This window comes from Stegastes partitus, unplaced genomic scaffold, assembly GCF_000690725.1.
Source record: "Stegastes partitus isolate 25-593 unplaced genomic scaffold, Stegastes_partitus-1.0.2 Scaffold534, whole genome shotgun sequence".
Lineage (NCBI taxonomy): Eukaryota > Metazoa > Chordata > Actinopteri > Pomacentridae > Stegastes > Stegastes partitus.
Window position 1 is genome coordinate 176,215 of NW_007578265.1, and position 13,203 is coordinate 189,417.

The following is a 13,203-nucleotide window of genomic DNA, read 5'->3' on the forward strand; positions in this document are numbered from 1 at the left end:
GGAGCATCTGTCAGCGTGACACAGTACATTTATCACATGTGCTGTCAACACTGGTTGTCCTCAGTGAGCTGCATGCTTGGATTTGTCACAATGTGCCAGAAGCAATCAAGCAAAAAACTAACAGGAGATGGATAGCAATATGGTAGATAACAGTAGCTGCCTAGAAACCACATCAATTACTAGGAACTGGACCTCTTATCTATACCTCTACCACGCCCTTGTGACAATAAGTAAACATACATCTGTGCAGTAGGTGAGAAAGAGCAGAAAGAGCTCTGTATTTAAGGGCAAAATGGGAACAATATTCCATCTTTGTATCATTTACCAGCCTATTACAGCCTTGACAGCCGACACGTTCTGGTCTTACTACCTGTAACTCAGAGGGAATTTCCTGCAGGGTGCAAAAACGCACAAATGCACGCTCTCATGAACCTGTTAGCCTTTTTCCCCCTTAAGTCACCATATCAACACGAACTGGAATTTACTGGCCCTAGGACACATACACAGAAACACGCACACGTACATTAAAAAAAATGGTTAACAGGGGCCCACAGAGGAGGTGTTCGTGTTGTGTCAGTGCCTCCAATTCTGGGAGCGCATTGTGCTTTTATAGTTTGGCTTGTTTTTAGGGCGTCTGGCCCCTCAAAAGTTTACAGTGCAGTTTCCAAAGATCCTTTATTTATTCTGTTTTCTTATTCACAGGTGTGTCACCGACAGAGAGGATTAGGAACTTAAAGTCTCCGGTCAGATCTCCGATCCCCAAGCTGGGAAGCCCCATCCCCAGCCCCAGCATGCCCGGTCTTCAGAAGCTCCCCCAGTGCACACGCTGCTGTAATGGCATTGTGTAAGTATTTAACACATTCTTGTTAAGTTAATACAAAGAGGTCAATAACGCAAGTAAGTAATTGAGTCATATGTGACCAGAGACTGCTGTAAAAAGCCTGTAATGCAAATTTGTGTGGTGTAATTGTTAAAAGCAATATTTAAAAGTTGTTTTTTCATTTGAACTCGGAGACATAATGTTGTTTCTTTAATTTAAGGTAGTAGGTACCACAGCATTAAACCTCTAACTTATAACGCATGGTTCCTCTGATCTAAAATTATAGTCTGAGGAAGATAAAGTAAAGACACAGTAAGTGTGATCCTGGAGGTGTGAATGATTTGCTGTTAAAATACTTTGGAACTGCATCTGGAAATTATATTTCTCCCCCTATTTTATCACTCTGTCTCTGATCATAAAGTTTAAGAGGTGAACTACGTGAGGTGAGTCAAGGTTCTGTGAAACAAAAAGGTTAACTCACACAGGTCGACCTGCACCAACAGGCCTTTTATAAGCACTCACAAAACTGATCCCATTTGTCATTTTAATGATTAAACCAAACCACCCTCCGCTCCCTTTCCCATGTATACACACTCCATGAACATATTCTGACCTGCACACAGGTGCATGAACTTGCACACACACACACACACACCTTTTGCCAGAGTAGCCACATGCACCGGTAATCCCCCCTCTATAAAAGCAGCTGCAGGTAAGCAGTGATGTCACTTTGTTAACAAGAGAGCATTGTGGGAGCTGGCACAGCATAGTAAGCCGGCTATGACCTAAGAACATTTTACAGCTTTTTCAAACATGTATGGAGCACTGTGTCACGAGTTTATCCTCCGAGTGCTGTGGTTACACTGGGAAAGCGGTTAAAAAAAGAAGCGGGCTTATGACTGAGTGGTCGCTGGCCCAAGTCCCCAGTCCAGAAAGGAAAATCTAATTGGGAACAGTGAATGAACAGTGAACGCCCTGAACAACTGCTGTCACTGTGCAACTAAAGTCCTACATTCAGTGGTGCTGATCAGTAGCCAGCCAGCAAATTAAATACGTGCTATTTAGCTGAATGCTTGTGATCTTCCTACCACCTGAAACTCCTCTCAGGATGTTTGCTTTAGAAAATGTCGCTGATATATGACACATGATGAGATATATTCACATGCTTGCAGAGTCACAGTGTTGATTTGCATAGATAATGGAAAGTCCAATAAAAAACAGTCATTAGCAATTCATCATCACTCACTTTCCTTTTAAGTGCCCTGCTTGACATTCTGTAATTTGCAATGATGGCACCTCCCTGACACTTGCTTTCTAAGTCAGTCAGCCTTATAAGGCAATTTGCATTTTACGATTTTCTTATCGTTGCAACATTTTCCAGTCAAGCATTCACCCGTTCTTGTTCCTCTCGATAGCACAAGCCTATGATGTTTCACTCTCTCCTCATACTTTAGAAGGACATTTTCTTCTTGCACGCTGCTAATAAAAAGACTACAAAGATTTAAAGCCAGGGTTCAGGAGAACATATGACCAAAAGAAACCACAAGAAGAGGAAATAAAAGTCACAAAACAAAATCTGCACCCTAAGTACTCTGTTTAAGGGGGCTGTACTGTCTGAGGGGAAGTTGGAATAAAAAGACTGACAGTTCATGGAAGATTTTCAAGTGGAAGGTTAGTTTTCAGTCACCAAGGAGCAATGTTTTAGACACTAAATGGTTGAAACCAAGGGAGTGCACTGGATATTTGAGTTGGTTAATGCTTGGTCTGTAGCTTGTGAGCAATGCCAAATAAAACTAGGATAAAAGTGGAAAAGGCAAAAAAAAAAAAAAAAAAGGAACACGTTGCATATAACATTACTGGACTGACCTGCACTCACATCAAAACATCTGTCTGTTTCATGAATCTTTCTTTCTATTGCTTTTTTTTATTATTTTGCCGTGTCTCCAGGATTTCTACATTTGTTGCATTCATTTTCCATAATTTTAAGTTTAACCTTCCTTTCATCTATCCATCCAGTGGCACCATTGTGAAGGCCAGGGACAAGCTCTATCACCCCGAGTGCTTCGTGTGCGACGACTGCGGCGTCAACCTCAAGCAGAGAGGCTACTTCTTTATCGAGGACAATCTGTACTGTGAGACCCACGCTAAGGCTCGCGTCCAACCCCCAGAGGGCTACGATGTAGTCGCCGTGTACCCCAACTCCAAGGTGGAGTTGGTCTGAGACGAAGAGGCTGGTCATTCTGTAATATAACTGGGAAACTAAGATATGGTAGAAATGGGGCTGCTGAGTATCCTCACCTGCACTGATCAGGCTCTGTCAAACCGGACTGCTGATCTTGGGTCAGCTTTGCCTTTGGGAGAATGCGCTATGAGAATTGTGTTTCTGTGATCCCAGATCAGTACTTCCACGCTGGCAGGCTTGATAAATGCTTTGTATATTGAGCAGATTGGAATATGTTGACAGAATAAGGCTGACGAATATCCCAAAACTCTAATCCATGAAAAAGCTCACACTGTTTCCCAATCTGACCTCCCTCATCTCTCAACCAGTGTGTTTAAATTCAATTCAAGATCCAGGATAGCATGCATATGCACATTCACCGCTATGTTGTGTAGCAACAGAATATTCCACAAAGACTGAATGAGACGCTTAGTTAAAATGACTACTCTGGCCATCTCTAACAATCAGTTTACCAACATGTCTAATGTCCTACTCAAGCCTTACAAATAACTTTCAGACACCAGTGTGTGTTATGTGCATTGTGACGAGAGATTTTTGAGTTGATTTGGTGTGTTTGCTGTGATGAACTGTGCAGAGAAGTTGGTTTTATTTTCAAACTAATTTTGGATTTTGCGATTTTTAACAGCAGTTTCCCCACATAACACAAAATGTCACCCTTCATTCTATAATGCCACGTGAGGTGTAGTGATATATTTTTTTAAGTCTTGGTTAAGGGCTGAAGTGTCTTTTCTTAACAACTTTACAGTTAAACGTTATACTCATCTTCTAGTTTACATGTACACCGTTTCATTTTCAGACTTTTTATGTTACAAAACTGGGAAACAGCTCTCTTTCAATCTCACTGTTTCTGCTCACTTTTCAGTTATGTGAAACAATAAGCAATAATTCACTACAGGCAGATTTCTAGCAGGTATAATTGTAAGTATCTGGAATGTGTGCCATTTGGTGACTGTTTACTGAACTATAACCTATAGTAAATGCCTCCCTATGCAGCTATGCAAGCACCACCTCCTCAAATGTAAACAAATCCCTGCAGGAGACGTCCTCAGAGCTCTGTGAGAAACTCTAGAACTCTGTGAGAGTCGGCCTAAAAGAGTTTCTCCCACGTGTGATCGCAGCAACCTCGATCTATAAACACTTACCAGCAAGAAATGAGTCTTTAATGATTGAGCAGCTTAGCTTAATGCAGCGTATGAATGCAATGACGGCATTTTGAACAGCCGCAGCACACGGAAGATCGTAGCTGTGGGTGCTTCTGGCTCATGCACCTGACTGAGAGAGGAATTTCAACTCTCACACTGAAGAATTTCTTCTCATAAAAAATAAAAACCCAGGAGCACAGAGTTCAGTGAAAACTCTCAAGGTTGACATCAATATGCTCTCCACCTCTCGTGATAGCTGTTAAAAATGGCAGTGTGCATTTGAGACAGGACACACGGCCATAGAAAACTGTTAGAAACTTCTAAACCGGGACTCTACAGCCTGCAACATGTGGGAGTAATACTGATTTGGTTTCGTTTTTTTGGACCCACTACATAGATACATTACACTTCTTCTTTGGAAGACAGAAAAAGACAAGAAGTGCGCATAGTTGTATTCCCTTCCTACTATGAATTCAGATTTCTGGTTGCAGTCGAGCCCATGGAGCAAATGAAATATATTTCTACATTTCCTCAGAGAGAAGGGGGAGGGAGCAAGAAGGGGTGAGAAAGAGAAACGAGGCACGTATTTTCTTTTTCTTGACAGAAAAATCTTTCTGTAAGACGTATGTCATTATGTAGCCATCAGTCTTAGCTTGTTGTGAATTGTGGAGCGCGAACTGAGTGGAGAAGAGTGATGATGTTCTTAATTTTTAGAAATATTTCTAACAGAACTGCTTTTGTAGTTTGAAATGAGAAAGATTTTTTGATTTTGTTTTGCAGTGCTGAAATCAACCTTTTTTTTCCCCCCAAGATATCAACAGTGATGTGCAGCTGCTGATATGCCATCTATCTTAGTGATCTTGTAAATTATGTGAAAATTGCTACCACATTGTCTCTTTGGTATTGTACATATTTGTTTCATTGTGATTGCTTTAACAAACCGTATATAACATGTCACTCACGTGCCTTTGCATACCCTGTGTCTTTTAAATGATTTCTTTGACACAAAATTCTCTTCTTGTATTTAACTTATTGTTCTACCAGCACATGTTTTTGCTCTGGGTCTTCTTATTTGCTCTTTTATTTTCTAGGTTCTAAATAAAATGAGAAAGTGCATTGCCATGACACAGATTGTTCAAATTCTTCGTTGGTCGTAACTGCAGGATTTCCCCACAAAAATTTTCTAAAACACAAGGGACTCAATTTGTCTTAGTTTTACACCCTGGTTCTGACATGCCACTTTCTCCACACCGCACACTTTAAGACCACCAGACTGCAAAATGTGTGTCTTGTAACCAAACCCCGCAGACATACAAATCACAGAGGCCTTAAATCTCATTATAAAATTGAGCAACAGCATGCCTTGTTATAGAATAGTTAATCCTACTTTTAAAAGTGGCTTTCTCAAACACATCTTTCATTGTTGTAAGAGTAGTCATTTCTTAACTGTGGAGTCTTGGACAAGTTAAATCAGACTAATTTTAACCGCATATTTTCGCCATTATTTATGAGTTTATGTGCAGACAGTAATGGCCTGGTGATGAATTGGAGTAGTAAAACGAGACAAAACTAAATGGCTAAAGAACGTGGAAAGACTTGGAGGAAAGAGTGCATGTTTTTCTTTGCTCGTTCAGGGCAAGGGTGAGCTACAGTCGTGAAAAGATCACTGCATTTTCTTTCTTTGTACAACAGTTGCTATAAAAACGTATTCAGTCTGACTGGAACTGAATAGATTTTTCCAGTCATTAAGTAATTGTCCAGTTAGTGGTTCCTCTAGGTCTCCGTGAAATGCTGCAGTTGACAGAAACAGTCAACCAAATCATCAAAACCACTGACAGGTGACATGAATATATTGATTATGTCATTACAATGGCAAGAGGTGGGATATGTCTGGCAGCAAGTGAACAATCAGTTCTTAAAGTCGATGTGTTGGAAGAAGGAAAAAAATGGAAATCGGAAGGATCAGAGGCCAAAATGTGATGGCTAGACAACTGGGTCAGAGGATTCCTGGTATGCAGTGGTTAGTACATGGGCAACCAGCAACAGCATCATGGGCGCCCAAGGCTCATGATGCCCGTGGTGATGAAGATTGACCTTTGTGGTCCTGGCCCACAGAAGAGTCACTGTAGCACAACTTGCTGACTATGAAAGCAGTTTGATGCATATAGAGTTGCCTTAGCAGCATATTCATGCTCACCCATTCACCATTAAAAGCACTTACAATGGGCACATGAGTGTCAGAAGTAGACCTTGGAGCAACATCAGAAGATGGCAAAGTGATGAATCTCATTGTCTTCTATATCATGTGGATAGCTTGGTGCTTGTGCTTAGTTTACCTGAGGAAGAGATGGCAGCAGAATGCATAATATTGGAAGAAGACAAGCTGGCAGAGGAAGTGTGATGCTCTGGGAAATGTTCTATTGGAAAACCTTGGGTTGGTATTCAAGTGGATGTACCAAAACTTTGTTGCAGACTGTGTACACTCTATTCTCTGAAGGCTTCTTTCAGTACCCTGTCATACTGCAAAAAAAAAAATGGTTGGATACGATTTGAGGAACATGACAAAAAGTTCAAGGTGTTGATTTAACCTCAAAATTCCCCAGAGCTTAGGCCCATTTGGTGACTGAGGGAAGTGCTGGAAAAACAAGCCCAATCCATGGAGGCGCCAAGTCGAGGACTTAACAGATCAGCTGCTGATGTCTTGGTGTCTGATACCCCAGGACACCTTCAAAGGTCTTTTGGAGTCTGTACCTTGATGGATCATGACTGTTCTGGTGCCATTTTGAGGCCCTACACCAGGGGTCTCGAACTCCGGTCCTCGAGGGCCGCAATCCTGCAAGTTTTAGATGTTTCCTTCTTCCAACACACCTGATTCAAATGATCAGCTCATCATCAAGCTCTGCAGAAGCCTGATAACGATCCTGATCATTTGAATCACGTGTGTTGGAAGAAGGAAACATCTAAAACTTGCAGGATTGCGGCCCTCGAGGACCAGAGTTCGAGACCCCTGCCCTACACACTATCAGGTACGTGGTTTAAGAGTTTGTGGCTGGTTGGTGTACATCTCTACTGACAGGCGGCATTAAAAGTAACCGAAATCATAATTACTCATGCCTTTAAAACAATTCTTTTCAAACTGTACTTTAAAAAGCATGTTTGATCTAATCAGGTTAACATATGAAAGGGCATTTTTGCCTAGAAATAAACTTAAATCCAGTCTCTGAAATGGTCAAATGGCTTCTGAGTATTCTCACTGATCCTTTATAGTAATAATCAGCAGTGGAACAAGATGTAAAATCAAGTTGTAATGCTCGACATAGACAGAAAATACTTACTGAGTTCAGAACCAGAATAGTAGGGGCCACCTCATATTCCCATAAATGACAACTTCATCATTAGCTTATTTAAGACAAGTGAGCTACTGGATGAAAGAAATGAGGATGAGAAGGGCCAGGATTCAAGAAAATGAATGAAAGAAAGAAGAAAGATGGAGAAGTAAACAAAGTGCTTATGTCTGGACTAACAGCTTCTCCTCTGAACAGTTTTGTAAAATCAGCATTACTCACATTTGCTAATGTTTCCCACATGCATGACAGCCGTATTGTGCTGTCACTCCCAAACTTGATCCTCTAACTTCTGTATGACCCTGAACATTTACATTTTCCCTTGACGTGTCCGTTTTTGTTCATGGCAAAACGCCTGTTATTAAAAGTACCACTTAAATGCATTTATTTGCATATGTACTGGTGGCTCAGAAACATTGCAGCAAAGTTTATGTTTGTGAAAGAAATATGAAAATGACCTCAAATTTGGTGTGGAACCACTTCACACAGACTTAACAGACCCACACAGTGAAGCGTAAGCAAAACAGAGGCAATGTGAGATACAGAGGAAGAAACTGAGACTTTGCTATGTGGAAAGAATTCTGCTTCTCTCCCATCTATAAACATTTAGTGCGCTTTAAAGATAAACACTTGGAGTTGCTCAGAAACAGAGCTGGATTTGGTCTGCAGACAGCAACATCACCTCTTAACCAACTAGTGCAGCGTCCATCACAATGTCAGCCCTTCAAAAGGGTCAAATTCTTCACGTTGACCTCTATGGAAAAACTAATAAGTTGATTGTATCACTTGTTTTGTTTTTTTCTCACGCATATAGCTCAGAATAACTTATAGATGAGCCATGTTGGATGTCATAGTTTTTTAAGATGCAAAAATACGCTACACATTTTTCTAGCAATTACCAATGAATTTGTATCATAATGATGTTTTACCAGCAGACTATCCTTATGAAAAAAACTGGTTTCAAATCACAAACCACAATAATGCCTTACCTCCTTTGTGTTTAATGGCAACAACACCTGATCTCTTCATTTCCCCATTTTTATCTGTGCCTCCATACCCTCTTTATATAGCATAGTATTCATTCCAGGCTCCATACGGTACCAATCTGTTGCCCGTGACAGTAAAGATTTGTAGTCTTTCTGGATGAGTGCTTATATCCAGGCTATACCTGGGTATAAGACATAACAGAGCAGCATTCTAGCCATTCCTTCTCAGATATAAAGTGAACACATGTACCATAATTCAAAAACCCATATAAGCATCACACGAAACCTTAATTTATTACAGTAAAGTTTCTTGTGGGGTATAATATGGAGCTCTGTTGGTGGAGTGTTTGGTCATGATGAAAGAGTCTGGAGATAATCCCATGTTTAACTTTACAGCAACACTGGCAGTTTGGTATATATTAAAGGACTCGCTGCTTTGTAACTATGTTCCATTCTAATGGCTGTGGTGGAGCTGAAGCAGTAATACAAGCAAGTTTGCTTTTATGACCTCACGTCACCAATAATTGTTGTGCATGCAGTGCACACAAGAGCAAGGAATACAATGGTATGCTGTGCATTTGTGTCTGTGCGTGTGTGTAGCTCTTCTTGAATATAATGTGTAACTTTGCTGGTTTTGTCTATCTGTTGTGAAGGAGTCTTTAAAGGCCCCTTATCATCCTCCTTTTAACTATTGAAAGCCTCACGTTTTTCCAGATTGGGTGTTTCAGTTTTTCAGCTCAAAATACTGCAAAGATTGTAAACCATGACTGTGTAACAGGTAGTTTAACCCTCTTCAAAACGGTCTGTTTCCATTCCTGTAGCTTTAAATGCAGCTGAGATGCTGCTGTCCACACCTCCTTCAGGAAGAAATCTTGCCCTGCATCTGTGATTGACAGTGCAGAGTAAAACCATGGACTGCACAGGACTGACAGACGTTAATGAGTGCGTGATACCTGGAGTTTCTAACGCCTTTAACGTTCTTTCTCTTCATTGTACATTCTTTTAACGCATGTGGATGCTGAAGTTGTCAAACATTGCTGTAATTATAAAATAACTAGTTATAGCAGTGCAGAGCTACAGCTTGGAAAAGGCTATGACTAGACTTTGTTTAACATGCCGTAATGCTGCAAGGTGGCTTGATGGTTAGCACCGCCGCCTCACAGCTAGAAGATTCCCGGTTAGCGTCCCGATTAGGACGCCCGGGATCTTTCTGTGTGGCGTTTGTATGTTCTCCCCATGCAGCGTGGGTTCTCTCCATTCTCCCTCAACAAAACATGTTGAGGTTAATTGGTGATTCTAAATTGTCTGTAGGTGTGAAAGTGAGTGAGCTTGGTTGTTTGTCTCTCTGGGTAGCCCTGCGATAGACTGGTGATCTGTCCATGGTGTCCCCTGCCTTCGCCTTGAGTCGGCTGGGATAGACTCCAGGCCCCCGCAAACCTAGATTAAGCAGTGTATAGAGAATGGATGGAGGGATGCCATAATGGGCTTAAAGAACTCCGTCACAAGCATTTTACAAAGAAAGTTGACACATTGTAACTATTTTTTGACTGTCAAACTATTTCTGGTCATTTTTGTATAGCTTGCAGAAGTTCATACAAATTTTAATCTGCTGCTTCAAGCTATATTTGTGATAAAAAATTGCAGAATTAGAAACACAGTTTCCTTAATGGTCATTTTTTTTGCACACTATTTGCATAATCATCACAAGCAAACTCGGAATTGTTGGAATGTTATAAACACCTAAACCATCTAGAACGGACCTATGGAACCTATGGAAATTTTACTCAAAGAATAACTCTCTCAGAGCTTTCGTGACTCAAGTGTAAGTCTGAAAACAGCTGCGGTTTGTCTTTGGTTATGGATGCACACGTGTGTGTCTTTTTGTATTTTTGCAACGAGGACAAAATCTGCACACAAGTAAAAAGAGGCACAAAGTTTGTATAGCCCCATGGTTTCTTTGATAGGATTTTTTTTGTTTATCACTGGAAGCCCCTTGATCATCTTAATGTTTTGGTTGGCCTTATGAAGGGATGAAGCTTGGTTTGAGCTTTGCTTTGATTCTCATTAAAAGGGGATTTAGGAAGAGACAGTCACTGCTTTTGAGACACCAACAGGGTGACCTCACGGTTACTCAGCTCTCAGACCAGCAATAAACCCTTGTGAGGAAAACCAGAAGGTGGTCCTGAAAAAGTTGGTAAAGAAAGAAAATGGCATTTACCATCACTGGGTAGGTGTAAAAGTGTGCAAAACTGTAAAAAAAAAAAAAAAGAGAGAAAAAGAAAGAAAGAAATGCCATGATGATACGTGAATGAAACAGTGGATCTGACTGGCAGAAAATATTTGTTGTCATCTGCTGTAACCCAAACCGACTCCTCACCCATTCGAGAATGTTTTACCACAGAACAACCTGAACCAAGCCTCAGCTATGTTTACAGGGGAGGTTATTTTTCAGTCCCATTTGTTTGTCAGACTTAGCAAGATATCTTAAAATTATGTGGCCAGATTTCACTAAGTTGTGGTGGAATGTGAGCTTGTGGGCCAAATAACAAGTCATTCACATTCAAACGCTTATTTTCTCATGAGCTCACTCAAAGAAAAAACAGTTTGCCACACATATTTTATGGATGTCTATCATTATTTTGGTGCAGATTACATTTATCAGAATATTTATGTCATTTGTGCAGCCTTGACACGGGTATGTGCTCTGAATCTTATCTGACCCCACCCTGAACTTAAACTGCTTATATTGAACTGTGAGCATATGAAAACAAAACAGAATGACAAATCCTTTTTGCCATGAAGAAATATAATGTGCTGGGAAATTGTGTAGACAGCATGCCATTTGTATTTCAAGGTCTGGACCAATTTGATCAGACCGTAACAAAATCCACACTGTTAAAGATGCACAAACAAATGACTTAAGTAAGCTGACATTGGAGAAGAGTTACAAAATCTGTCTGTCACAGGATTTATTTTATTTTGCAGTCAATATTTATTCATAATGACAACGCTGAAGACATACGTAACATATATCCTATGTAAGGAATAATGTCTGAGATCTTTTGCTTACTCTAAGGATTATAAATATCAGGAGTGGCCTCCATCCAGTTGCCAAGAAGACCTTGCTACAGTATCAATTGGTTTTCAGACATGTGCAACATATCTCTGCCCTCTCAAGTCTGTTTAAAGTGAATATAAAAATCCAACAGATGGCTCATGTTTTAGAGGCATGTCTGCTTTCAACAAAACCTGGCTCTGGATGAGGCAAGCTGAACCAAGAGTGATGACAGCTTGACGCAATGGCTCGAATTCTGACATAAACTGCATAAGAAGAGCATTTCTGAAATATAAAGGAGGCAGTTTCATTTTTGATCAAATGGTAAATATCTGGATTACCTCACGAATTGAGTTCATAAATGTTTTTCTCGTTCTATAATTTAATAAACACTGAAAGTGTTTTCTTTGCAAAAAAAGAAGAATACGATGCAATAAGTAATTAGAAATACAAAAAAATGGTACATTACCTCAATGAAATATAATCTAAGAGAAATCAGTGTTTGGATGGAGATGGTAGATAATTTAGTTGCTGTTTTTTGTCAACACATATTTGGAGAATATTTCAACAACTATTAAAGGTTGTCAACTACTGCCCAGATTGAATGACAATGTTTCAGTAACTTCGAACCCATTCTGTGACTCAGAAACAATCCTGTCCAGGTCAAAGCTCCTAATTTAGGATATTCAGGCAAAGTTGGAGAGATAAGGACAGGAAGCAGATAAGATAAATCAATAACAACAAGGCAAGAAAAATAGTAAATGTAAGCAGATGCCATCGACTTCTCCTGTCCTGCTTCTCTTTTGTCTCCCTGCCTTTTTTTTTTTTTTTTTTTGTTGCTGCCTGTCTGATAACATGTGCAGCACTTTGGTCAACTCAGGTTTTTTTTTTTTTTTTTTACCCATTCTCCTTTATGCTTCCTTTTGCTGCTTTTCATTTCTTCCTGTCTTTTAACAGTCTTTTTTTAATGACACCCACATTCCCTCTCACTTTTCTTTACATACCTCCCTCTCTCTGTCCCACCCTAACAAGAAGCAGCTACGTGTTTCAGCGGATACCATAGTGACTATATGAAAAGCGGTTGGCACTATATTAAAAACTCTGCAAGATACGAGTGCCAGCTCTCTCACACATTCCCTTTCTTTCTCCTGCTCTCTCCCCTTCGTGTCTTTCATCCTTCCCAGACATCTTTAACTGAGTGAAAAAGGCCTTTATTTCCCCCAAACAACTCGGTCTGGACCTCCTGAATCAAATGGACTCAAAGTACAATCGTCTGAGGGCTAAGTATAGAGCAAGGAGAGTCATAATTCTATCAGTGAGACAGAGAGAGGTGGGTCCAGTCTGTCTACTGGAGTTATTTGTACTGCTGGCTTTGGCCATGCAGTATGAATCAAACAAACGGCGACAGCCAGGATGGCATCCATCTTCTGACTTCAATAGTTAAAAGTAACGATAAATAGTAAAGTCCTGCTTAACTGTAGAGTTGCTTCGGAAACTATTTGTCTAATGCTTTGACCAATTCTATTACCTCTTTACAGTGGCTCTGCATGTTTTGGGTTTTTTTCGTCGTCTTTTTTATTCCTCAGAGACACACATACATGGTCTGAGGCAAAA

At 40.3% G+C, this 13,203-nt stretch overlaps 1 protein-coding gene across 1 annotated transcript in view; it reads left to right on the forward strand.

The window, feature by feature from the left end:
* Positions 1-5,331, forward strand: part of pdlim4 (PDZ and LIM domain 4) — a 47,846-nt gene extending 42,515 nt beyond the window's left edge. The window contains exons 6-7 of the mRNA XM_008287985.1: positions 703-844; positions 2,837-5,331. Of these exons, the coding sequence (XP_008286207.1) occupies positions 703-844; positions 2,837-3,041 (347 nt within the window). The 3' untranslated portion in view covers positions 3,042-5,331. The remainder of the gene's footprint in view (positions 1-702; positions 845-2,836) is intronic.
* The last annotated feature ends 7,872 nt before the right edge of the window (positions 5,332-13,203 follow it).